The sequence below is a fragment of the Chinchilla lanigera genome, unplaced genomic scaffold, assembly GCF_000276665.1.
Source record: "Chinchilla lanigera isolate Chin_1 unplaced genomic scaffold, ChiLan1.0 scaffold00010, whole genome shotgun sequence".
Classification (NCBI taxonomy): Eukaryota; Metazoa; Chordata; class Mammalia; order Rodentia; family Chinchillidae; genus Chinchilla; species Chinchilla lanigera.
The window spans coordinates 10,860,556-10,885,920 of NW_004955411.1; the positions used below are offsets into that span (position 1 = coordinate 10,860,556).

A 25,365-nucleotide genomic window follows, 5' to 3' on the forward strand; every position below is an offset into this window, starting at 1 on the left:
CACTGTCTGGCACACAGAAGTTCAGTTATATTTTGTAAAAGAATGTAAGATTAATAGCAAACATTTAACTAGTACTTTACACATTTTTAACCAAAGGTCACATGTATGTGGTCCCGAACAGATAACCTATTGATTTTATTCCTTATTTTTAAAATGTCATTTTTAAGGGCTAGGGATACAGCTCAGTGGCACAGTGCCTGCCTGGCAAGCACAAGGTCCTGAGTTCAATTCCTGGTACAAAAATAAATAAATAAATAAAATTTTTTAAAAAATAAAATAAAATGTCATTTTTAACCTTGTGTCTCTTTCTTTGCATAGTTTCAATATTAAGAAAGTGATTTTATGAAGTAAATTGTTAGACATTTGAAAACAAAAATACATATCCTAAAGATCCTACGCTTACGATATATATATGATGAATGGTAAATGCTTTGTAGATGCATACGTATTTATGTATTCGTTAGAACCACATCAGTATTTCTATCGTAAACATGAATCAGTGTGTGAACTGTTTTCACATTCAACAAAATGTAAATTAATCTGCTTATCATCTGACCTAAAACTTCCCTAAAAAGATGGCCATTTCTTATTCCTAAAGAGTATACATGTATGTACTCAACCTTTTGCTTTTTTAAAAATCGGCCAGGTACCATCAGTTTCTCTGGAGAATCCTAGTGAAGTGTTTGAAGATGGAGAAAACCCACCGAGTAGTCGATCGTCAGAAAGTGGCTTCACTGAGTTCATACAGTATCAAGCAGACCGAACCGATGACCTCGACAGAGACCTCAGTGAAGGGCGGGGAGCGGCCACCATCCCAGTCGGTAGCACGTCCTCGGAGACAGAAACAGCATCTACTGTGGGATCCGAGGAAACCATCATCCAGCCCCCTTCCACGTTATCGCAGGGGGCAGCAACGCGAAGTGGGAAGGCAGCCCAAAAGACTGCAATGCAGTGCTGCCTGGAGTACGTCCAGCAGTTTCTCACCAGACTCATCAACCTCTATATCATTCAGAGTAACTCTTTTTCTCAGACACTGGCTGCAGAACATCAAGGGGATCTCAGTGGGATGCAAGGAGGGACTCCGAAGTGGGACAGGGATTCACAAGGAGATGTAAAAGAGAGTAACCTATGTAAACAGAAAACTTCGAAAGAATACCTTTCTGCCTTCCTCGCTGCCTGTCAGCTCTTCCTCGAGTGCTCAAGTTTCCCAGTTTACATTGCTGAAGGGAACCATACATCAGAGTTACGTTCTGAAAAATTAGAGAGTGGTAAGATCGTCTCTGTTGTGTTCATATCTGAGTATTTCGTGTACCGTGTTCTTTTTTTAAGGATTCCGATATTAAAACTGGGTTTGTGTAGCCAGTGAACTTTATCACTTTGATTCAAAATCTTTGAATGAGATAGTCATGGAGAAATTGCTGTTAGAAGACTTTGTGATTTTGGTGATTTTCACAGTTTGCTTATGGGGCTAGAGAGATGATACATAACATTAAATTCGCTGGTTTTCTTTATTATAACAGCATGTGTTTACCTGTATTTAAATTTTTATATATACATGTGGAGTGCAGTAGTGCTGGATGACATTTGTTAATAAATAAACTTTTTAGGACAGGAGAAGAGATTGTGTGACTTGGCATAGGAAAAATGTATATTGAAAAAAGTGGATGAAATTCTTGTTTCTACTTTATTTTCTTAAAGTTCTAAACTAAAGGAGAAACCATGATTTGTTAACAAAGCAAGGTCGAAAGGAATGAAACGGAATTGCTTTTTTATTTTATTTATTTATTTATTTTTAGAGTTGCTTTTTTAAAGTTAACTTACAGTCTGTGTCAAATGTTTTATACCGTGGGCATTGGTTTCTTTCCTCTTTCCTTCCAGACTGTGAGCATGTGCAGCCTCCGCAGTGGCTCCAGACCCTGATGAATGCTTGCAGCCAAGCAAGTGACTTCAGCGTTCAGAGTATTGCCGTCTCCCTAGTCATGGACCTGGTGGGACTGACTCAGTCTGTGGCCATGGTCACTGGGGAGAACATTAATAACATGGAGTCTGCTCAGCCCTTAAGTCCAAACCAGGGAAGAGTAGCCGTGGTTATTAGACCCCCTCTCACTCAAGGCAACCTGAGGTACATAGCTGAGAAGACTGAATTTTTCAAGGTAAATTCTAAGTAATATTATTTAACTAAAATAATCACTGCAAGTCTGATACTTGACCTAGGACAGTGAAACCACAGAAGAAATAATTTCAACTAAAGAAAGAAGGCCTGGCGTGGTGTTGTACAACTGTAATCCCCAGTACACGGGAGGCTGAGGCAGGATGAGCACCCCCGCCCCCGCCAAAAAAAAAACAAGAAAGAGGAAATCTCATTTATACAGTTGAACTTATTTCTAGGTTGTACACTTTTGCTTTGCTTTTCAAAGAGTAAAACCTCATCTTTCCGAAACTTCCATGAAAAGTTCTTCTGACTCTCCATATTGTCTGATTATTACCTATAGTATATGATATCATTCAGAAAAAAATGTCAGTATAGGTATCTTAATATACACAGAAATAATACCAGGTAGATTTGAGTTATATGACAAGCGGGTAAATGATACATTAAAAAGTTTTTAAAATATGATTTTAAATTATTGTGCCCCTTCAGATATTTCCTCCTGCTGGGTTGAACTTCATTTCTGTAATGTTATAGTTGTGAACATCCCAAAGATTCTATATATTGATACCATCTAGTGCTGTGTTAATACACGTACCTCCAAATTATATATGATTTATAGAAGTCTTTGGGCTGAGGGTGTAGCTTAGTGATACTTGCTTAGCATGCGTGAGGTCTTAAGTTTAATCGCCAACACATGCAACGTACACACAAAAACTTTTTAAGTACAGTAGTTCAGATATTTGGACATGAATTATATTTCATGCTTTAACATGCAGTTATAAAAATTAAAGTATGTTCAACTTGGGATTTTTTTCTTATTAAAGGTAATATATTCTAGCATTATTTTACTGTCACCAAAATAATAAAACAGGGATGTACCTGGGCCCTTTAGAACATTCTTACTACATTTCTGATGTTAAGAAAAATATTAAAGTATCATCATGAACAGTTCTGAGGGTCCATATGGCCAGAAATGGGCAGGTAGAAGACCATCCCAGTTTTATGGTGAGATTTCATGTCTGGCAGTCGGAGACAAGGTATTAATTTGTACGTAACAGGAAATGTTTGTTAAATGAATTTTTACGTCTGGCTTTATAACAGTCATTTCTGTGTCTTTTACTACAGCACGTAGCTTTGACTCTGTGGGACCAACTGGGAGACGGGACCCCACAGCACCACCAGAAGAGTGTGGAGCTGTTTTATCAATTGCATAACTTGGTTCCTTCTTCCAGCATCTGTGAGGATGTTATAAGTCAGCAGCTAACCCATAAAGACAAGGTAAATCCTTCCTTCTCATCTTGTGTGTACCATATGCACACATTATAACGCGAGGTAAATTAAGAAAACTCTAGGGGAACTATGAAAGCAAACACATGGATAAGAAATAGCTTTGTTCAGAGTGATTTAATATATTTAAATATCTTGTTCTGATCTTTCCACAGAAAAGTTCTTTATAAAAGCATCAATAACATAAATAATCGAAAATCAAATGCTGGATTTCTTTCTTGGCTTAGGACATCTGATGAGTAAGCCAGTTGTTCTTGGGTCATTCAGAAAAAAATCAGTGTCTTCAGTTATGAAACCTGAAGATACATTAAATCAGTGTATGTGAGATGAGAGTGTTACATTTGTTAGGTATAGTTTACATACTAATGTGCAAGATTATATTACTTGTCATATAAATATATCTAAAATAAAAGTTGTACATCCTAACATATGTAGAATGATACATAAGTTAGTTATGGTGCCTGAGTCATAGGTAGGTAGTAGAGGGAAAAATCATTTTGACTGACGTCCTCAGGGCAATTTTTGTGATCTTGAAGAGATTTTGGAAGTAGATTTTTAAAATCTGAAACACCAGTGAATTTCAATAGATCACATCTCAAAAGGTGTCATGTTAGGTAAATAAAGACTTAGCAGAGAAGAAAGTGATGAATGAAGGAGTAAATGAGAGGAATACGAAGTGTTATGATTCTATTTTTGCTTCCCTATATTCTTTCAAAGGTGTTTGGAAATAAAATATTAAATAAAATTCTGGGGTTGTTTTTTTGAGATGGGTCTCACCGAGTTGCCCAGGCTCCCCTCAGATGTGACCCTCTTGCTTCAGCCTCCTAAATAGGGCTGCACCATCAGCAAACTCATGCAAATTTCCGTTTTCACATTAAATATAAATCCAGGATGGATTATTTACTGTTTTTTACTTGTGTAACATTTCAGATTTAAAGAAATACTTCTAAGCTCGTGTATAGTGTATGTATATATATTCATCTCCATGAATAAAATTAAAATACCTTTTGTTACTTTTATTTTTACATGCTTCTGTTGGCTTAATTTTTAAGTGTTTAAATGACAAACCAGCTTGAGAACTGATGAAAATTTCATTTGAGATGAATAATTTCTGGAAGAAAAAGTAAATTAGTTTTAAAACTATTGATACTAAAGTGAGGGAAGAAAATTTTATACTCAAAGATGTGATTGTGTACGTTGTTAGCTTTTTATCCTATTATACAATAATCTAGTAAAGTTTAAACAAAATAATGGTTATTTTGAATTCAGAGTTAGATGATCTTTTTGTATTAGTGCTTCTATTGTATTTTCTATTTTTCTACTTTATAAAAATGTAATAAAAGTCTAATGTATATTTGAATACTATGGGCATTGAACAGAATACTACTAGTTACTTTGATTTTACTAAAATCACTTAATATCTTTAAAAGAAGATAAAATAACTCAATCTCCCATATTCCTCCTCAGAAAATAAGGATGGAAGCACATGCAAAGTTTGCAGTACTTTGGCATCTAACAAGGGATCTCCACATAAATAAGTCATCTTTTGCACGTTCTTTTGACAGGTTGGTTATATTTTGTATTCAAATGTTGTGGTCAGATAGGTTATTGCCTCTTATTCAGTCATCTCTCTAGTTGGTCAGGGTAGCGGATAGAAATTTACAGTGTTTTTGAACATTTAGTTATTAGCAACCCCTTCCAAGGTACTAGTTATTGGAGACCTTGCAGTGAGTCCCTGATCTCCTGCCGGAGTTACAGCACATGGTGGGAAGAAAGAGAGCAAGAGACGAAGTAGGGGTGCAGGCAAGGATCTGGGATGACCAGTTGTTCTGGGGGAACCAGAAGGCCGTGAGTCACCCAGAACCCTGTAATTCATTACAGCTGAGTCGAGGACTATGGGTAAGAGGCAGTGGGTGTTTCTGGGAACAGTAATGGCAACTGTGGTGGGCTAGTAAGAACGAAGCATTCTTCCAAGGAAAGGGACAAAGACAAGGACGAAACTGTAGTTTCCCCAGATGCCTGTTGTCTCCAGCAGGTCTTATCTTGCCCTGTGAGCAGCATAGCAGTCATTAGCCCCAGGGCTTCCAGCTGGGACCAGAAAATAGTGGAGAATTTCTGCATTCCAGTCTGGCTCAAGGGCAGGAGAAGAACAAGCCTGGATGTCCCCTAGGCTCAATTTATAATTCATGGTCCCCAACATTTAGTTTTTTAAATCTAAGCTCTATTAAAGTGCATGACAGTCTTGTTTATCCATCAGATTTTCCCTTCCTAGTTCTAGAGTACCCAGTGTCCTCTCCTTTCATTGAACCACAATTTATCAATCTCCTGCTGTGTGCCAGGCATCGTTCTAGATGCCAAGAATACAGCAGTGGGTACGGCCGCTCTGGAGTCTATATTCATATACAGTGAAACTGCATATAAACAGTGTGTTTTGAAGTGTTTCTCCCCAGTTTGTGTGGGTGTGGGTGTGGGTGTGAGTGTGTGTGCGCGCGTGCAGATCGAACTCACGGTCTTGCACTTGCCAGGCAGGCCTTATGCCACTGAGCTATATCCCCAGCCCCCTTGAAGTATTTCTCAATCAATGATTTTTAGTCTTCTGCCTGAACTGGACTTAATAAAATCTATAATTGAAAACCCTGACACACCCCTGTAATAGAATCAAAGAACTTGTAGTTGCTAAAAAGTGGTTTTGCATTTTGTCTGGAGCTAAAAGCTACTTATATAACTCATATTCAAGTAATGGCATTTGCATCAACTTCTAAAGAACTGCTCTTTATTGGTAGACTCACATATTGTCAAAAGATAGCACCTGCATCTGTAGGTTGCACAGGTGCCCACACATTAACTCTATTTAAAGCCCATTTTAGGATCTGATGTGTGCTCTATTGGTCATTATGTTTCAGCTGATGCTTTTTCAGCCAGCATCACCATTTTCAAATGGTCTGTGATTGAACCGTACATTAAGCCCTACATTGAACCAGGCCTTCGGCTCAGTACTGAACAAATAACCATTTCTAATTTGATAATCACCCTACTTCATCTTATCAATAAGGTAAAGGAAGACCAGAGAAGTTAAGTTGTTTGCCAAAGAGCACACAAGATACTTATATCTTAAGTTTTCTAACTCCCAACGTATGCCTCCATACTTTTCACAGATCTGTCCTTCAATTAAGCAGATAGCTTTGACTCAGAAGAGACGGGGAAGAGAGTAACAGTAATCATCGTGGAAATCCTGTTGACTTGCAATAGTTTCACACTTAAACTAAAGCAAGAGGGCTGGGGATGTAACTCAGTGGTGCAAGCGCCTGCCTGGCAAGCATGAGGTCATGAGTTCGATTCCCAGTACCAAAAAATAAATAAATAAACTAAAACAAGACTAAATAAGTTTTTTTCTGTCCTTTATTTTTCATCTTATGAAAGTAATATACTCTTGTGTTATTTTAAAAACACAAGTGTATAAAAAGGGAAAATTATTTTTTCCTTTTTCATTATGTCTATTGAGATTAAGGTAAAAATACTCTGCACAAGTTTTCCTGAAAGTATAATTACCTTAAAATAGCTAGTAAAAAAAATGCAATTTATAATAATGTTAATTGCAGAAAATGAGAGTGTTACAATTAAAGGTGTTTTGTTCTTTGTTTTAATTACTGACGTTTATTTTAGGTCCCTGTTCATCATGTTAGACAGCCTTAACAGTCTCGATGGTTCCACTAGCTCTGTGGGACAAGCCTGGCTGAACCAAGTCCTTCAAAGACATGATATCGCAAGGGTTTTGGAACCATTGCTGCTGCTCTTGCTTCATCCAAAAACTCAGAGGGTTTCCGTGCAGCGTGTGCAAGCAGAACGTTATTGGAGTAAGATTCCCTGTTATCCGGGGGAAGAGAGTGACAAGCATTTCATGCAAAATTTTGTCTGCAGCAATGGTAAGTATCACATGAGAGTAGAATGCTTTTATTTAGAATTAAGTTATTAAAACAAACTGAGATGTAAACACAACACAGATTGACGAAGAATTGCATGTGTGATTTTCTCCATGGCTATTTCCTCCCTTTTCGTGTACTAGCAATGCAGTGTGGCTCTTGTCAAAATGTGCTTCATTAACGACTGTCTTAGAATTCTTTGGATCTCTTTTATTAGTTAACTTTCTCAGTAGGGGAATTAGCCACAGCTGCTGTTAGAGACGTTCTATAATTTTGATGAAAATACCTTTAGAGCTTATTTAGCAATCCTCATCCTGCAACAGGTGTGTAGATATTACACTGGGAATTTATAATAAGCCTGTAATGCATTCTATTTTATGTTTGATTTTCTCTATAAAATAGGAATAATAATATTCACTACTCAAGGCTTTGTTACAAACTGCCTTGGTTACTTTTTTCTCATTGCTGAGACAAAATACCCAATGCCCAAAATTAAGAGAGGAAAGGTTTATTTAGCTCACAATTTATGGAAATTTCAGTCCATAATCAGCTGGCCCTAAAGCAGGGTGGCAGGGCACAGGGGCAGCACTTCAAGGCAGCACAAGACAGCAAAAGCAGCAAGAGCAAAAAGGGAGGAGTGGAGGCAAGCAGCCTGTTTGCCTCCCTTACATTGTATACAAACAACCCACCCCAGGGCAGGTGTAGCATTCACATCTACAGTTCCATCATTAGACCATGAATCAATCATAAACTCTAGAAGCCCGCCCCATGACTGCATGAGGCTTTGGGGGGACATCCAGACACAAACCATAACACAAACTTGAGATGGAGTCTTTATTGTGACATGCTTCGTATGGTGACTGGGATATGCTAAGTGTTCAATAAATATTTGATATTCTTGCTTACAACATTCACACTTTACACACTCTTAAGTGATGCCCTCTCTACTACAATAATGGCTTTGTATTATATTTTAGAAATGAAAGACTCGTGTCTTCTTATATCCTTTGACAAATAGCCTCATGAGGTCACTAATAAAAAGGTTATTTCACCAAGCAAATTGCTGATGTTGAGGAAAACTGTGGCTTTCTCAAAGTGCCACAGCTGGTAAATAGTGTGGTTGGAACCAAACCATCATGCTCCTTTTCTGTCTCTAGTTTTTTTCTATGAGGCTTTTGTTCCTCCCTCTGGTTTCTGCCGCTTAGCTTGGCTAATCTAAGAACTCTCTGTACTCGACTCATTGCCAGAACATCCTGGTGGTAGTCCTTTACCTGCCACAGTCCCTGTCTGGTGAATTCTACTGCTCTGAGGTCTCAGACCTCACCTGTCATTACATGAATTTCATACCATTTGGTTTGTACTACTCATGGCACTGAACCTTCCACATTTTCCAAAGGAGTGCCATCAATGTAGTATGCTCCAAGAAAGTACAGAGATGGGTGACTGGATTGGCAGTTTCCTACTAATTTTAACAAGTTCACTATGGGGCCATAATTTGTATGTCTTGCTGCTGGGTGGGTCCGAACTATGGGTGGTACATGCCTGACTGTCCCATTAGGGGGCAAGGCCCGTCATGAACATATCGCTGGTGGTACAAACCCCTAATGAGACAGTCAAACATGTACCACTTGTAGCTCAGGCTGGAAGAAGTGTGTTAAACTCCTGAGAGAGGAACACTGACGTGTCTTACTTCCCTCCTTGTTTCCAGATTAGGGTCTTACAGATACTGGATAATTCTTTAATATTTGTTGGGTTTTACCAAAATCAAGGAGATTATCTATTTATACATTTGCTTATATATTAAACTGTTTGGGTTCTCTGAAACAGCGTAACTAAAGGACAGTATCATACAGGGAGGAAAAAATTAAACCTGCTGTAAAAAGAATGTCACATTTTTGGAAAAAGATAATTTTTATATTTTGTCTATATTAAATATACTGTTAGTTTAGATTCTCAATGATCATCTTTATCATTTTCTGACCTAAGTTTTAAAATGATAAGAAAGTAGGTGATTAAAGTAATTATGAAAAATTTTGAATTCAGTTTACCTTCCCATGTTTCATTTATTTTAATATATTTTGGGTTTTTTCCCCCTTTTACTGTTTTTGTCATATGCCAGTAAACCAAGTGCAACTCATTGCATCAAAAGGAACTGGTGAAAAGCCACTTACCATGGATGAAATAGAGAACTTCAGTCTCACTGTTAATCCGTTGAGTGATAGACTTTCCCTCCTAAGTACCAGCAGTGAGACAATTCCAATGGTTGTTTCTGATTTTGATCTTCCAGACCAACAAATAGAAATACTTCAGAGTTCTGACTCTGGATGTTCACAGTCCTCTGCTGGGGACAACTTGAGTTACGAAGTTGATCCTGAAAATGTGAATGCCCAGGAGGACTCTCACATGCCCAGAGCACGGTCCCCAGATGACGATATTCAGCAGGTCGTGTTTGACCTGATCTGTCAAGTTGTAAGTGGCCTAGAAGCAGAATCTGCATCAATTACATCTGAATTAGAAATGGAAACTCCGCCCCCAAAGGGTGGTGATTTATATTTAAATGAAGAGGCTACTAAAAATGAAGATCAGTCCACTCAGCAGAGTCAAAGTTCTTTGCTGAGTAATGAAAGTCCTCAGTTTCTGTCTGTGTCTGCAGAGGAAGACCATGAGTACTTCTTGGCCAATGGGATCTCCAGAAACAGCTCTTCACCTTGTATTTCAGGAACCACACAGACTCTCCAGGATTCTTCTGCTGTTTCCACAGAAGCCAAATCTAGGCAGAGGAGTCATAGTAGTATTCAGTTCAGTTTTAAAGAGAAATTATCAGAAAAGGTCTCAGAGAAAGAAACAATTGTTAAGGAATCAGGTAAACAACCAGGAGCAAAGCCCAAAGTAAAACTTGCCAGGAAAAAGGATGATGACAAGAAAAAACCGTCCAATGAAAAACTCAAACAAACCAGTGTATTCTTTAGTGATGGTCTGGATTTAGAAAATTGGTATAGCTGTGGAGAAGGAGAAATTTCTGAGATTGAAAGTGACATGGGTTCTCCGGGATCACGGAAATCTCCCAATTTCAACATCCATCCTCTCTATCAGCATGTGCTACTGTATCTCCAGTTGTATGACTCATCAAGGACTCTTTATGCTTTCTCTGCCATCAAAGCCATCTTGAAAACTAACCCTGTCGCTTTTGTAAATGCCATTTCAACCACTAGTGTGAACAATGTGTATACACCGCAGCTGTCCCTGCTTCAGAACCTATTGGCCAGACACCGGATCTCCGTTATGGGCAAAGACTTCTATAGTCACATTCCGGTGGACTCCAATCACAACTTCCGGAGTTCTATGTATATAGAAATTCTTATTTCCCTCTGTTTATATTATGTGCGTAGCCACTACCCAACGCATGTCAAGGTTACTGCCCAGGATTTAATAGGCAATCGAAACATGCAGATGATGAGCATAGAAATTTTGACTCTCCTCTTTACTGAGCTGGCAAAAGTAATAGAGAACTCCACAAAAGGTTTCCCAAGCTTTATCTCTGATATGTTATCGAAATGCAAGGTTCAGAAAGTGATTCTTCACTGCTTGCTGTCGTCTATCTTCAGCGCACAGAAGTGGCACAGTGAAAAGATGGCAGGTAAGAACCTGGCCGCCGTGGAGGAAGGCTTCTCAGAGGACAGCCTCATCAACTTCTCGGAAGACGAGTTCGACAGTGGCAGCACGCTTCAGTCACAACTGCTTAAGGTGCTTCAGAGGCTGATTGTTCTAGAGCATCGAGTAATGACTCTTCCTGAAGAGAATGAAGCGGGTTTTGATTTTGTTGTGTCTGACCTGGAACACATCAGCCCCCACCAGCCCATGACGTCTCTTCAGTATTTGCAGGCTCAGCCAATCACGTGCCAAGGCATGTTCCTCTGTGCAGTGATTCGAGCTTTGCATCAACACTGTGTATGTAAAATGCACCCACAGTGGATTGGTTTGATCACATCTACTCTGCCTTACATGGGAAAAGTCCTCCAGAGAGTGGTTGTCTCAGTGACACTGCAGCTGTGCAGAAATTTGGACAATCTAATTCAGCAGTACAGATATGAAATGGGATTGTCTGACAGCAGGTAAGGGTTCCTTTTAACTTCGTTGTCATTGACATTTTTCACATATATGACTCTGACTAAATAGGCAAAAGGTTATTCACAAGTAGGACCGAAGGTGCTCTTTGGTAGAATACGTGTTGAGCATGCACCAAAATCCTACTCCCCAGAACCAGAAAAAAAAGAAAGAAAAAATTAGTCATTTTCAGTAGTTCACAGATAGCTTGTTATTTTCATGAAAATTCAGCTTGAGGAAGAGTATCAGTCAAAGAATATAGACTAGGACAGGGAAAAAATACTTAAAACACCCCTTCTGTCTCCCTTCAATTAATTTTGAAGATTGTATTAGCTTTTTTGTTGCTGGGACGAAGTGGCTGATACCTACAATGTGAAGGAGGGGAGGTTTATTATGGGTCAAGATTTCAAACATTTGATCCATGATGACTGGCTCTGAGTCAGAGACCATGGTAGACCAAAGCTGCTTGCTTCATGACAGCCAAGAAGCATAGCGTGGGGGGGAAAGTGCCAGGAGGAGATGAGCCCTCCAAAGGCACTTCCCCAGTGACCCGCCTTCGAGTACACCCGTCTCCCAGTAGCACAGTGACCCTGTGAGCATACACAGATTAATCCACTAGTGACATAGTGCCCCCAGGACCTAGTTGCCTCTTCAGGAGTCCTAATCCAGTCAGGTGACAAGATTGAGTGGCCCTATGGCCTGCTTGACTCAGCTGGCAAAAGTAATAGGAAGTGCAAAGAGTTTTCCTACTTTTGTCTGGTATATTAAACTTGTTGTATCTCTGACTCATGCATAAATATATGTAAGTATGTGTACACGTGTATATTATATATACATACACATACACACTACATATATAAAAGGAATCACAGACATTTACCTGAAAATAAATAAAAATCCTGTTGCTCCCCCAATTCTTTAACCAAAACGAACTCTACTTTCGATAAATTTATTTGATAGAATAGGAAATTAAAAAGCCCCTGATTTATGCTTTTAGTTGTTTCTTCATGTATTTACTGAGCACCTGTTGTATGCTTAGCAAATGCCAGATATTTACGAGTGATAAAATATGAACTGTGCTTTCACACAACCTGTGTTCAGATGAATATATTTCATTCAGGCCTTTGTGGACGGCATCAGTTATTCCACCAGATATGATTCTTACTCTCTTGGAAGGGATCACAGCCATTATCCATTACTGTTTGTTGGATCCAACTACACAGTACCATCAAGTAAGGATATGTAAATACTTGACTGTTTTTTAAAGACTGTGGTTCAGTAAGCCACTCCTTGTAAACGCAAATGTTTTCTTTCCCCTGCTTTTAATAGCTTTTGGTCAGTGTAGACCAAAAACACTTGTTTAAAGCGCGCAGCGGAATCCTCTCAATCCTTCACATGATCATGTCATCCGTGACGTTACTTTGGAGTATACTGCATCAGGCTGATGCTTCAGAGAAGATGACTGTTGCTGCGTCTGCATCTGTCACCACTATTAACCTGGGAGCTACAAAGGTTGGACAGTTCACCATCTGTAGTGCTCGAAAGTCTATTTGAGGGTTTTGCTCAAGATTATATTCAGTATTTTTTTGTTTGTTTTCCGGTACTGGGAATCAAACTCACCACCTTGCATTTGTCAGGCAGGCGCTGTGCCTCTGAGCTAAATCCCCAGCCCCAAGATTATATTCAGAATGTATGCATAATTACAGTATTATGGTACTCTATATAGATTAAGTAATTATCAAATAACAGTTTTATTGAGATACTGTTGACATATTACAAGATTCACCCATTTTAGCTCTACAAATCTGTGATGTTTTTACGATTCATAAAGTTGTAAAGCTACACAATCCAATTTTCAATCCTGTCCTTCACTACAAGAAGAGTGTGCATGCCCATTTATACTCACTTCCTATTCCCATCCCTAAACCCAATTGACTGCTATTTTCCTTATCTAGGAATTTGATATAGCTGGGAATTTCATAGAAATACCCCAGGGGCAAAACAGTATTTGGTCTTTTTTGGTCTAGCTTCTTTTATTGAGGTTCATTCTTGCATGCTATAACTTTGTTCCTTTTTTATATTTTAATAAAACCTTTCTGGAAAATAGTTTTATCAGGGGCTGGGGATTTAGCTCAGCGGCAAAAGCGTCTGCCTGGCAAGCGCAAGGTCGTGAGTTCAGTTCCCGGTACCGGAGAAAAACCAAAAAAAAAAAAAGAAAATAGTTTTATCAGTGTGTACAAAGGGCTTTAAGTTTTATAGTCTTTATTCTAGTAATCTGCTTTAGGAATGAATTCTAAGGTAATCAAAGTTAGGCATAGTGTTCATTGAAGCATTATTTAATGGAAGAAAGATCCTGAATGATGAATAAGGAAATGGTTAAATTGTCTTCTCACTGTTCCATTATTTAGCTACTAAAGTCTGAGTAATTCTTATTGGATAGAAAAGTACTCAAAAGTACAGTAAAACGATGTTACATAATTGAACAACTTTTATATTTTTAGTTTTGTAAAAATTCTCTGCAAAGAATAAAGTTCATCTGTTCAGAGTTACTCCCCGCCCCTTTGGTACCAGGAATCAAATTCACGATCTTGCGCTTGTCGGGCAGGCGCTGTGCCGCTGAGCTAAATCCCCAGCCCCCAGAGTTATTATCATAGTAGTTTTCTTCTTTGTACTCTGGAATTTTTCAGATTTTCAGCTTTATATATGTATATAGATATTTTTAAATTGAACTCAGGACCTCACGCTTGCCAGGCTGACGCTGGGCTGCAACAAGCTACATCCCCAGCCCGTCAGCTTTGTGTTTTTAACACTATGTGAAGGTTGTCATTATTTGTCAGTTGCCAGACTGACATTCCTCAGTAACCTAATGTTCTTCCTGGGCCTAACCTCTTAGATCTGGGATTTGTGAGAGTACACAAGGAGCTGGGGTAGAGGAAAGCGGCAGCCACTAGCACATGTGCTCTGGGTACCTGTGTTTCAGCTGTATTTTTTGTTTCATTCTATATGAACATAAAACACAAAGAGTGCTTTGTAAGTGTAAAATGTCCCCTTTTTATAATTAAGTGCTTGGTACAGTGTAGAGATGCTTAGTGGCTCCGTTCATCAGAGGGAGTTTGTGCCTGTGCGTGTGTATGTCTTAGTTCTCTTTCCCGTTCCCTTCCCCTCTCGTCAGTCCCGCTTCCCTGCGTTTACAGAGCTTTGTTTCATGTTAGCCTTTTTTCTCATTTTTTTCTTTTCCCTTGTATATCTTCCCCAGTTCCCCTTTCTCTTTGGACCTCTGCTTCCTATTTCACAATATCTGTTGTGCATTTTGCTTCTTATTTACACTTTCACTTTCTCACACCAGAGAGACAATGCAATATTTACACATATGTTTGATTTATTTCACTTAAAAGTTTGATCCATTTAGCTATAAATGTCCCAAGTTTATCCTTCTTTATGGCTGCACAGTACTCCATTGTATAAAAAAAAATCTTTTTATCCATTTGTTGGTTGATGGGCGTTTTTAAGACTCTAAAATGTAATAAATTGCATTTCAAATGTTGTGTTTTTCTCATATCTCTTCACAGTGATTAGATATGCATTTGGCGAGGCTGGGGATTTAGCTCAGCGGCAAAGCGCCTGCCTGGCAAGCGCGAGGTCGTGAGTTCGGTTCCTGGTACTGGAGAAAAACCAAAAAAAAAAAAAAAAAAGGATATGCATTTGGCTGATTGGTAGTTGCCATTTTATAGTGTTTCTTTTCGAATTAAAATAGACACATTGTAGCTCTTAAAATTATTAAAGGTTGCTGGACTGTTACTTAGGTAGTGAGACATATAAGTAACATATATTATTCACAAAAAACTATAAGTTAAGTATAGTTGTTGTTTTCATAGCTTTTTACTTGTGATTTTTTAAATTGTTTTAGAACTTGAGACAACAGATCCTTGAATTATTGGGTCCTATTTCAATGAATCATGGTGTTCATTTCATGGCTGCCATTGCATTTGTATGGAATGAAAGAAGACACAACAAAACCACTACCCGAACCAGGGTATGTATTTAACTACTAGGTACTTTTTGTTTTTCTCATTGGTAATCACATTTCCAGTTAGTGCATGCATGCTGGTGTTAATTCTCCAAAAATCATAATGAGATTGAAGTAGGTACAAAAGGAAAGGTTTATCTAGAGGTTTTGATAATGACGTATTGCCTAATTCTTTTATTTTAGTAGTGGAGTTATAAATCAGTGGTAAAGTGCTTGCTCTAAAATGTATGTGGCCCTAGGTTCAGTTTCTAATATTGCAAAACTCTAAAAAGCATTATTTAATGTTAAAAAATGAGAAATTAGTATAGTGATAAAATTGTCACTATATTTTAGATAGAAATGGTAGTACGATAACAGTATTTACGTGCTGGTCATTCTGGGTACTACATAAGAATTAAAGTTTTCATCTGAGTATAGTGGGATAACTCAGTTACTACTTCTAAAATGTAATTCATTTGGTTTTGATTGAATGAAATGTGAAAAATTTACTGCTTGCTTTATGAGTTTGAAATCTCAGTGTTTAATATGGAAATAAATCATGATACATGATAGCAATGCTATTATGTTAAATAACATACAAAATACGTAGTTTCTGCACCTAAAGACTTGTTATTTTTGTGTTCATTTCACATAATGCAAGCTTACATTTCTAAACAATAAAAATAAGTACTTCTGAGCCGGGGATGTAGCTCAGCAGCACAGCGCCTGTCTGGCAAGCACAAGATTGTAAGTTTGATTCCTGGTACCAAACAAAACAAAACAAATAAAATAAAATAAATACTTCTCTCATATTACATTATTTTGCATGTGCAGATGTAGTTTTGGGTTTCATATTGGACAGAATGGAAATTCCAGATTACTTAAAAATAGCCAAGAGTTCTTGCCCAAGAAATGCAGAAAATGAATTTTAAAAAGTCATAAACTCACAATGACAAAAACAGTGGGAGTGTGATCTTGGAAAAATAAGTGTAATCAAAATTTTGCAAGAGGCAAAATGAATGTCTGGCTGAGTTGGAACACAGCGGAGAAGAGCGTATAGTGACTCTCTGTCCGCAAGAGGGAAACCAGGTCCTGCTGTAAAACCACAGATGGTGCTTGAAGGAGGAGGAGGAGGTGCTGTACTCTCAATTCAGAATTCAGACAGGGCTGGAATCTGGAGAACTTGTTGAAAGCTTACCTAAACATCTGATGCCTTCTAGATCCCTTCCTCCAGCCTATCCACACGGGCTTCCTACCCTATCCTGCAGGAGGCTGGAATTGAGTTTATCAAGAGTCTCTGCACCCTGCACCCTAGGGCATGAGGTTCACACAGGCAGAATGTAACATGTTTACTGCGGGGCTGTAATTCATCTCTCCCTCCCAGGTGGCTCTTACTTGAATTCTTTCAGTCCTGCAAGCTTGAACCACTGCATAGACTTTGCCTGTAGAGCATCCCTAACTGGAACATTTGAAATGCAAAATATTCTAAAGTCTGAAACTTCTTGAGCACTGGCGTGATGCTCAAAAAATGAGGTTGAGCATCCCTCATCCAAAACTCTGAAATGCCTCAAAATCCAAAACTTTTTAAAAGGAAAACAACAGCATAGTGCTTAAGAGCCCAGACTTTGAAGCTAGGCCATGACATTCAAATCCTAGCTTCTGCATTCACTAGCTATGTGACTGCAGGGTAGAGATGTTATTTTGAAGGATTGTATGTATTTAAGAAAGAAAAGGAAGGAAAGGATGAAAAGGAAGGGAGAGAGGGCAGGAGAGAGGAAGGGAAAGGCAGGAGAGGAGAGGGAAGGATGAAAGGGAAGAAGGGAAGGAGCGAGGAAGGGAAAATCACATAGGTCAGTGCCCGTCATCTAAGAACGGCTCTGTGAACACTAGCCGTGTTACTTCTCACATTTAGACATGATTAATTCTCACATTTAAACTAGATTTAAAGAGTCAAGCAATGCCTGTAATACAGAAAAATGTGAATAAAGCTAGTAATAACTTTCAAGGGATGAAATCCTGTTTATCCATGAGATAGGATACTTAAATCAGTATCCAGGATTCCCATGACTATTTATGGCTGTGCTGTGTATTGTACTATTCCAAAATATAAATAATGTAAATTCCAAAAATGTGAAATTTTCTTAGATGCTAATTCTGTAGCAGACTCAAAGCAATATCACAGAAAGATTGGAAAAGAAAGCGGATAAATATTTGAAGTGGAATAAAAGTCTAAAGATACAAGAAATAGGAGAAAAGAGGTAAGAAAAGCAGGGATCAGTACTGGAGGCGCAATATCTTTTTTCACAGAAATAAGAACAAAATAAGAGAAAAATACAATGTAAGATAATCCTCAGCAGTGAAGGGTATTTCCAGATTATGTCCAACACTGTGAAAAGGTGTGTACACAAAAATCAGCGTGCACTTTCGGAACACTGGGAGGGGAGAGGAGACCTTACAGTGTTGTGAAGAAAAACTACTGGTCCCGTTCAAAGGAACAGTGATAAAACCTTGTTAATAGGAACTGTGGCAATTTGATGGGAAAGTAGTCTGAACCAGTAATTCTGTAGCCAAACTATTACTCGGGATTTTCAGCCGTGCAGCGTGAAAGAAGATGCAGCTCCACAGGGAGAAATAAACGAAGAGGCAGGAAGGTGGGGATCCAAGAAATAGGGGTTTCAATACAGAAGAGGAGGAGGAGGAAAAGGCAGAAGATTAATCTACCTGGATACTTGAATTCACGATTAGCGATTAACAGTTGTTGGCACATTTAGGGACAAATCTGTGATAGATATATAGAAAAGGAACCCCAAAAAGGCAGTTTATTCCCTCTAAGAAAAGCAAGAAGTTGTACAAGAAGAGATGCAGTACAATATATAGCACAACCGTAATAGTCATGTGAATGCTCGGTACTGATTTAAATAAAGTTATATTTTGTTGGCAAAAGAGGACAAAAATGTAAGAAAGTTAAATCCATTTCCTGAAGAAATCAATAGATAATGTCTAAAAGTTTTTTAAAATTAGGGAAAATGCTACATGTTATTTAGGAATAATAGAAAATAACGAAAAGAATGGAGCGTAATTGTGGGAAGAGATAGGACAAGGTGCTGCCATTTTTTTTACAAGGCTTTTTGTCCTTGTTTATTTTGAACTTTTTAATTGATGTATATTTATTACATTTTTAAATAAATTTCACCTGAAATGGTCAAGTGACTTCTTTATATTAAGAAAGGGCCATACAATATTCTGTGAATTCTATGAATTCTCTGAAAATCCGTTACACGCACATACGTAAATACAGCGGTGTGTTTTCCAGGTTATTCCTGCTGCCAGTGAAGAGCAGCTTTTACTAGTGGAACTAGTTCGTTCGATCAGTGTCATGAGAACAGAAACGGTTATCCAGACTGTAAAAGAAGTTGTGAAGCAGCCTCCAGCCATAGCCAAGGACAAGGTGAGAAAGCTTTTCTTTGCTCTTGTTTGCAATTCAGTTTTAGAAATGTTGCTGATAGGTGAGATATTTTTCTGTGTACTCCTGTCCTTTTAACCATAGAGCAGAATGTCAAGATGACGCCATATCACTGCTGTGACCAAATACAGACACACACAACCTGTAGTCACTGTTCTGATCATTCTTATAACCTGAGAAAAGCAGTCATTGCTCATACATCAAAGGTAGTAAGGAACTGAATGAGCAAATTCTTAGGGGAGATTTTTCTGAATATTTAAAGAGAAAACACAGAAGCCAGGGCCGAGTGTTTATTTAGCATTTACACAGCTTCATCAATGCTTTCTTTTCTAAATGTCCCTTTTAGAAAAGAAATGCTCCCAAGTTTTTCCATAACCTTGGTTCTAGACAGTGTCTTTTCCTGACCATGTACAACGGTAAGCTGTCTAAGGAATACAGAAAACAAATGACATAGTCTCCACTCATGGTGCTGTGTCTCTAATTAGGTGAGTTTGAAAACCTACAAATCAGTCTTTAGTCCATTCTAGTTAGTCTTCTAGAAAGTTACAGACTTCTACTTTTTCCGCCTTGATTCAAGCAATAGCAAGACGTTGCATTTCTTTCTCTCTATTTACTTGTCTTTTTGAGACAGGGTCTCGCAATGCAGTTCAGGCTGGCCTTGAGGTCAGTTTGTAGCCCAGGCTGGTCTCAAACTCGCAAGGATCCTCCTGCCTCAGCCTCCTGAGTGCTGGGATTATAGACATGCGCCACCAGACCCAGCTGACGTTGCATTTCTTTAGAAAAGATTTAACCAATTGCAAATATTAAACTTTGAGTCAAGCCAAAATTAGACATAATCATATCTTTTTTTTTAAATTTTTTTTTTATTTTAAAGAATAAAAGAAGGATAACATAATAATAGGGGGGACTTAGCAAATTACAGACAAAATGGTAGGAAATTATCAATGGTTATCATTTTACATATTATTGTCTACAAAATAGTTTCTCAGGAAAACAAATAGACAAATAATAGTGAGTTACAGACAAAAGAGGTAGGAGATTATCAAGAGTTGTTGTACTATACTTTGGTATCTTCAAAGTGGCTTCTAAAGAAAATAAATAGAGGTATACATGAGTGACCTATTGAAAAATCATTAACTATTCTCAATGGTTGTTGTAGGAAACACATAATAATAAACATACATCCATTTATGAAATAGGATAGGAACATTACAAACTTTACACAGTTATGGATAGATTAGTAGGAAAATATCAATGGCTGCTGTAATACGTGGTGGTATCTTCAGAGTGGTTTCTCAGTAGACATAATCATATCTTTAAAAGAGTTATTACATATAGCTGAAAATGTTGACTTCTTTTTTTCCTTTTTAAAAATCTTTTTCTTCAACTGCCAAAGAAAAAAGTGTGTGTGTGTGTGTGTGTGTGTATATATATATATATATATAAATAGCGTCCTTATAAACATTTTTTTTTGGACACAGCTGGGATTGTTTGTATGTGTGTGTACTGTGGTACTGGGAATTTAACCAAGAGCCTAAAACATACTTGGCAAACACTATATCACTTCATTGCACCCCCAACCTCCTTATTAACTTTTCACTAATTTCCTGGCTATTTTCAAAGCACATGTGGAGCATTTTTGTAGGATATTTAGTATTCATGTGAAAGTTCAATTCAGCATAATATTTGGACATAGACAATGGGCTATAAATAAGGGCTATAAAGACATAAGTCACTTCTGCTCCTGCTTCAAAGGGTGCCCCCTTCTAGGCTTGAATATATTAGACACATTATGTCTCATTGTGGCATGAGAGGGAAGCCCTTGAGGAAATACTATAGTTGGATGAAAAAAGAACAAATTAGCTAATGTCAGTAGACATCAGTATCATTTTCAAGTGGAGGTATATTCTATTTATTATATGCTACACTCATACTCTTTAATGACTCCATTTTCAGCTATTAAGAATGAACCAAATTTGAACTAAGCACTAATTTAATCATATATATAATAAAGCAGTCTTAAGTACATATTTAATAAAGTGTGAACCTAATTCTGATAGCACCAAGCATAAGCTGATTAAAAGATAAATAAATAAAAATACTTCTGAGAGCTAGGACCATAACTCAGTGGTGGAGTGTTTGCCTACCATGCACAAAGCCCAAGTACCACAAGAAGGAAAGAAAAATAATAATCCTGATGCTTACAGAGTGAATGATCATTTCAGAGTCATTGGAGAAATGTCAGTTTTTGATGACAGGAAGACTTATAATTCTTCATCTATTTTTAACTTTTAAATAGCTCTTACATTATGAATTTATTCTAGTAAGTAAAAGAGAGCTACATGGGCTTTTTAAAATGATAAACTAGTATTTGATTTTAATTTTTTATTAAAAACTGGCAATAAGATACAGAGTATTTACAACAGTGAAAAAGCAAAGGCAGCATTTTTTTCACTATTAATTGATTGCTTTTGTTCATAGAAACATCTTTCTCTGGAAGTCTGCATGCTTCAGTTTTTCTATGCTTATATTCAAAGGTAAGGTCACTAATGTAGATCTTCCTTTTCTTCATTCACAACGTATAAAGTTTAGAAAATATAGGAGGAAAAGCACATGAGCTCCTTCAAGAAGTTGTGAGGGCTTAGATTTTTGGTTTGTTTTCCTGAAGTTAAAAGAATAAATGCAAGAAACTGAAGAACATTGTTTATGGCTATCTTAGTTAAAATCGTACATATCCTAATGTCCCTGCTGTACAGCTATTTCAAGCCAAAAGACCTAAAGGTACTGCAGATACCTGGATGTTAAAACAGTGAATCATAAGAAAATCATTTAAATACAAGTTAAAAGCTGAACCTACTTTTAAAGCCATGCTTATTGCCACTGAATTAATATTTTGATAGAAGTGAACATGCAGCAGTCCAATTTGGCTTTTAAAAAAGGGTTAGAAATAACATGAAAATGTCTTCTTGTTTGGAGTTCCATGAAGTTAATGGATTTGAGTTTTGATAAAGCTCTCACTTGCAAAACTGAATCTTGGTTAGTCTTCCCTTACAGGAAGTCTCATTTTACTCACCACATTTGGTATGCGTTTGTGATTTATGACCAACATTTATAAAATGAGGGTATTCCATATATTCAGATTGATTGAAACTTAGAGCGAGGATTGCCCAAAATCTGAATTTAGATACAGAGAGGTGTTACAGTTAAAGTTAGACTGAAACAAAAATCATATTAATTTGTTTACAGGTGGGAGATTGATGTTCAGGATAGATAGAAACCCCTCCCTAACATGAGGTGCAGACTTACAGATGAAGAAAAACATAAGAGAGATAGACCAGGATAGGGAATATTTGACAGTTACTAGCTGAGAATTATTGCAGTTTTATTTTACTTTTGAGAGTTCATGTGGTAACATATTTCTAAGGCAAAGTTTCTAGGTTAGGAAATGGTACTACTTTCAGTGTGCTTAGTCATCGTCTTATGGATTAGTAGAAAATGTAAAGCCTTTACAAGTTTTATTTTACTGTTGTCTGTAGGAAACCAGCGTAAGAGTTTGTCCTTGATGCGGGGGGTGGGGGTAGAGTTCAGGGGACCAGAAATGAAAGATGAAAAGACACAGAGTTAGTTTAGAATGCGGAGGGGCCAAGGGTCTCTTGACTGTACTGGACAGAGAGCCCTGAGTAGTTGGCTCACCTTTTCTCCTCTTAGGTGAGCAAGCAGACTAGTGCAAGATTCATCTGCCTCCTGTTATCTATAGTATGTGACCAGGTAAACAACCAGGTCTCAGCTGCGTGGACTTCGCCCTGGAACTTGCAATGGGCCAGCAGTCATCTGTAAAAGAGTGCTTCTGAATAAGTAATAGAAAATATGTTAGAATCTTTAGGATGATACCAAGAAAATTAAAGTGTATTGTGGCTTTCTGTATACACACACTGCATTTATCTTGCAGAATTCCCGTGCCCAGTTTAGTAGATAGCTGGGCGTCACTGTTGATACTTTTAAAAGACTCTATTCAACTGAGTCTTCCAGCGCCTGGACAGTTTCTTATACTCGGGTAAGTAATCTCACTTAAAAATACTATTTTGAAGAGCTCGAGGTGTAGCTGCAGTGGTGGAGTGCTTGCTCAGCATGCACAGGGCCTGGCTTCAGTGACACACCATGTTGAATGAAAGCATAGGGCTGAATAAGAGTTTTGGGTGACCATGTGGTCTCTCTACCTACTCACAGTGTTCTCAAAACCAGGTCTATATGGCTTGTAAAGAAAGGAAGAGAGGAAACTGAGTTTATTCATGTACAAGATGTGCCCAAATGAAGGTCACAGCAGGCCTGTGGTGTGGGGAAGGGTGGGGTGAAAGGGTCCGAGGGGGTGCAGAGCATGGCCAAAGGGGAATTTCCTAGAGCTGGAGCGTTGGAACCTTGTGAACATGGACAGGTTCAGAAAACTCATTTTCTCTTCTTGTCTTGGAGTTTCCTGATGTATGTTACAAAATTTGTGTGGTTTGACAAATGCCCAACACCTTTACTTAACAGCAAGCATCATGGTGTTAGAGCAATGCCTATTTTCTGTTCCCCATTATGGGTCCATAATGGGTTGCTAATAAGTACTTGCTAAGCGAATGAAGGTGGTGGAAGCAGGAGTCTTTGCAGAGACAGGCGGGAAGGTGGTGGGGGTAGGGCATGAGCGATGGGATGGGGGGAAGTCAGGGTCCACGATAGGGGAGATGGGGGTGAGTGGGGAAGGGCTTTGGAGGGTGAAGAACTTTGGCTCGGTGGGTGGGAGTAACCAGGTTGAAGAGGGACGTGCGCGTGCAGGTTGCAGTAGGAATAGGTCAGAGGAAAGAAACTGAGCTAGGAGTCACTTTTCAAATGGGAGACGGGGAAGGGTATGAACTAGTGATGGGATTGAAAGAGCAGGACAAGAAAAGGGGTCAGCCAAGGAGAGTGAACAGGAAGTCTCAGAACACTGGCAAACAGCCAGGTTGAGCAGCGTTTCAGAGACGGAGGTTAGAGGACATAGTAAGCAGCTTTAGAGAGGTAACGAAGATGAGGAGTAATGAGAGGCCATGTGGGCTGATGGTTTGTTCGGGAAGTTACTGAACCTCCCATCAGTAAAGTCGCAGTGCCAGCAGGGCCTGCCTTTCGAAGTTGTTAAGGGGAGTAAATGAGTTGACGTGTTAAATGCTTAGAACAGTACCTGGCCATGAGTAAGTGTTACGTAAGTGGGCAGTGATGGAAGATTCGAGAGAGGAGAGTGCTCATTGGTAGCACCAGACTCCGCAGACCTTTGGAGGAGGTAGATGGTGAGCAGAAAATGGCCGGGTAAGAGTGACAAAAAAGGTTGTGTTTTCTCTAAGGCTTTGCTACTCAAAGTTGGCTCCACCAGCCGGCAGCGTCGAAAACGGGGAAGCTTGCCATAGAATTTTGGGTTCTGCCCCAGACTGCCTGAACCAGAATCGGTATTTCAACGGGATCCTCACGTGACTCGTATCCACAGTCTGAAAAGGACTGTTGCGGGCAGAAAGGAGGAGAGGATACAGTGCAAATTGTACTCCAGCCTTGCATTACCTCAGACAGTCTGACGATCTCGTTAATAGCCGGCAAGAACCAACGAGCTGTCAGACTGCATAGAAAATGAACCAAATGCAAAGAGATTGGGGTCAACCTGTGTAGCTCTGACGATTTTATGTAGGTAAACGTGCCGCTATATTCATAGACGTAGCTTCTACTCTTACTATCCTTAAGGAACTAACAAGTTTAGTTTGGCACCCAGTGATCTGTGAAGGGAATGTGAGGGCCTTTTTAAAAAATGGCCTCAAGTAGTCCAGCAAATGTGGAAATACAGTCTTCCCAAGAAGCAGAGCATAGAGGAGGTGGTAGGACAGCTGGTGGGAGCTGACACAGCAATTCAGTGTGTAGGAGCGGAGTAGCACTCAGGACCCATCCCAGGCATGGGAAGGTAGAGAAAGTCTGCTAAAGAATTTCAGGCATTGCTGGACAAGGTGGTACAGGCCTAGAATCTCAGCACTCGGGAGGCTGAGGCAGGAGGATTGCTGCAAGTTAGAGGCCAGCCTGGGCTCCATAGTGAATTCAAGGCCAGCCTGAACTAGATTGCAAGACCCCATCTCAAGAAAAAAAACAAGTTTGAAATGCTGAAGGTTTAATGAAAAGAGCAGTAGACTAAGTTTCTGCAGTTCCTAGATCAAAGATGTGCATGAATTTTAATGAGAGAAACATAGATACTGGAAATACAACGGCAGTCTCATAAAGATTTATGATGTATCTACTGTTGAGTTCCAACTTCCATATCTTTCTTTTGCTCGGACATCACTGGGAAATGACCCACAGTCCAACTGAGCTACATTCCCCGGCTCCCTCTCCCTCCCTCTCCCTCCCTCTCCCTCTGTCTCTCCCCCTCTCTCCCTCTCTCTCCCTC

The 25,365-nt window shown here is 38.8% G+C and overlaps 1 protein-coding gene across 2 annotated transcripts in view; it reads left to right on the top strand.

Moving 5' to 3' along the window:
- Dopey1 (dopey family member 1) overlaps positions 1 to 25,365 on the top strand; it is a 67,591-nt gene that overhangs the window by 24,496 nt on the left and 17,730 nt on the right. For both annotated transcript variants that reach the window (XM_013510756.1, XM_013510757.1), the window contains 12 exons: positions 647 to 1,268; positions 1,879 to 2,153; positions 3,278 to 3,430; positions 4,907 to 5,004; positions 7,103 to 7,362; positions 9,479 to 11,471; positions 12,584 to 12,695; positions 12,793 to 12,975; positions 15,371 to 15,496; positions 18,783 to 18,917; positions 21,414 to 21,469; positions 22,882 to 22,986. In XM_013510756.1, coding sequence (XP_013366210.1) covers positions 647 to 1,268; positions 1,879 to 2,153; positions 3,278 to 3,430; positions 4,907 to 5,004; positions 7,103 to 7,362; positions 9,479 to 11,471; positions 12,584 to 12,695; positions 12,793 to 12,975; positions 15,371 to 15,496; positions 18,783 to 18,917; positions 21,414 to 21,469; positions 22,882 to 22,986 — 4,118 coding nt within the window. The remainder of the gene's footprint in view (positions 1 to 646; positions 1,269 to 1,878; positions 2,154 to 3,277; positions 3,431 to 4,906; positions 5,005 to 7,102; positions 7,363 to 9,478; positions 11,472 to 12,583; positions 12,696 to 12,792; positions 12,976 to 15,370; positions 15,497 to 18,782; positions 18,918 to 21,413; positions 21,470 to 22,881; positions 22,987 to 25,365) is intronic.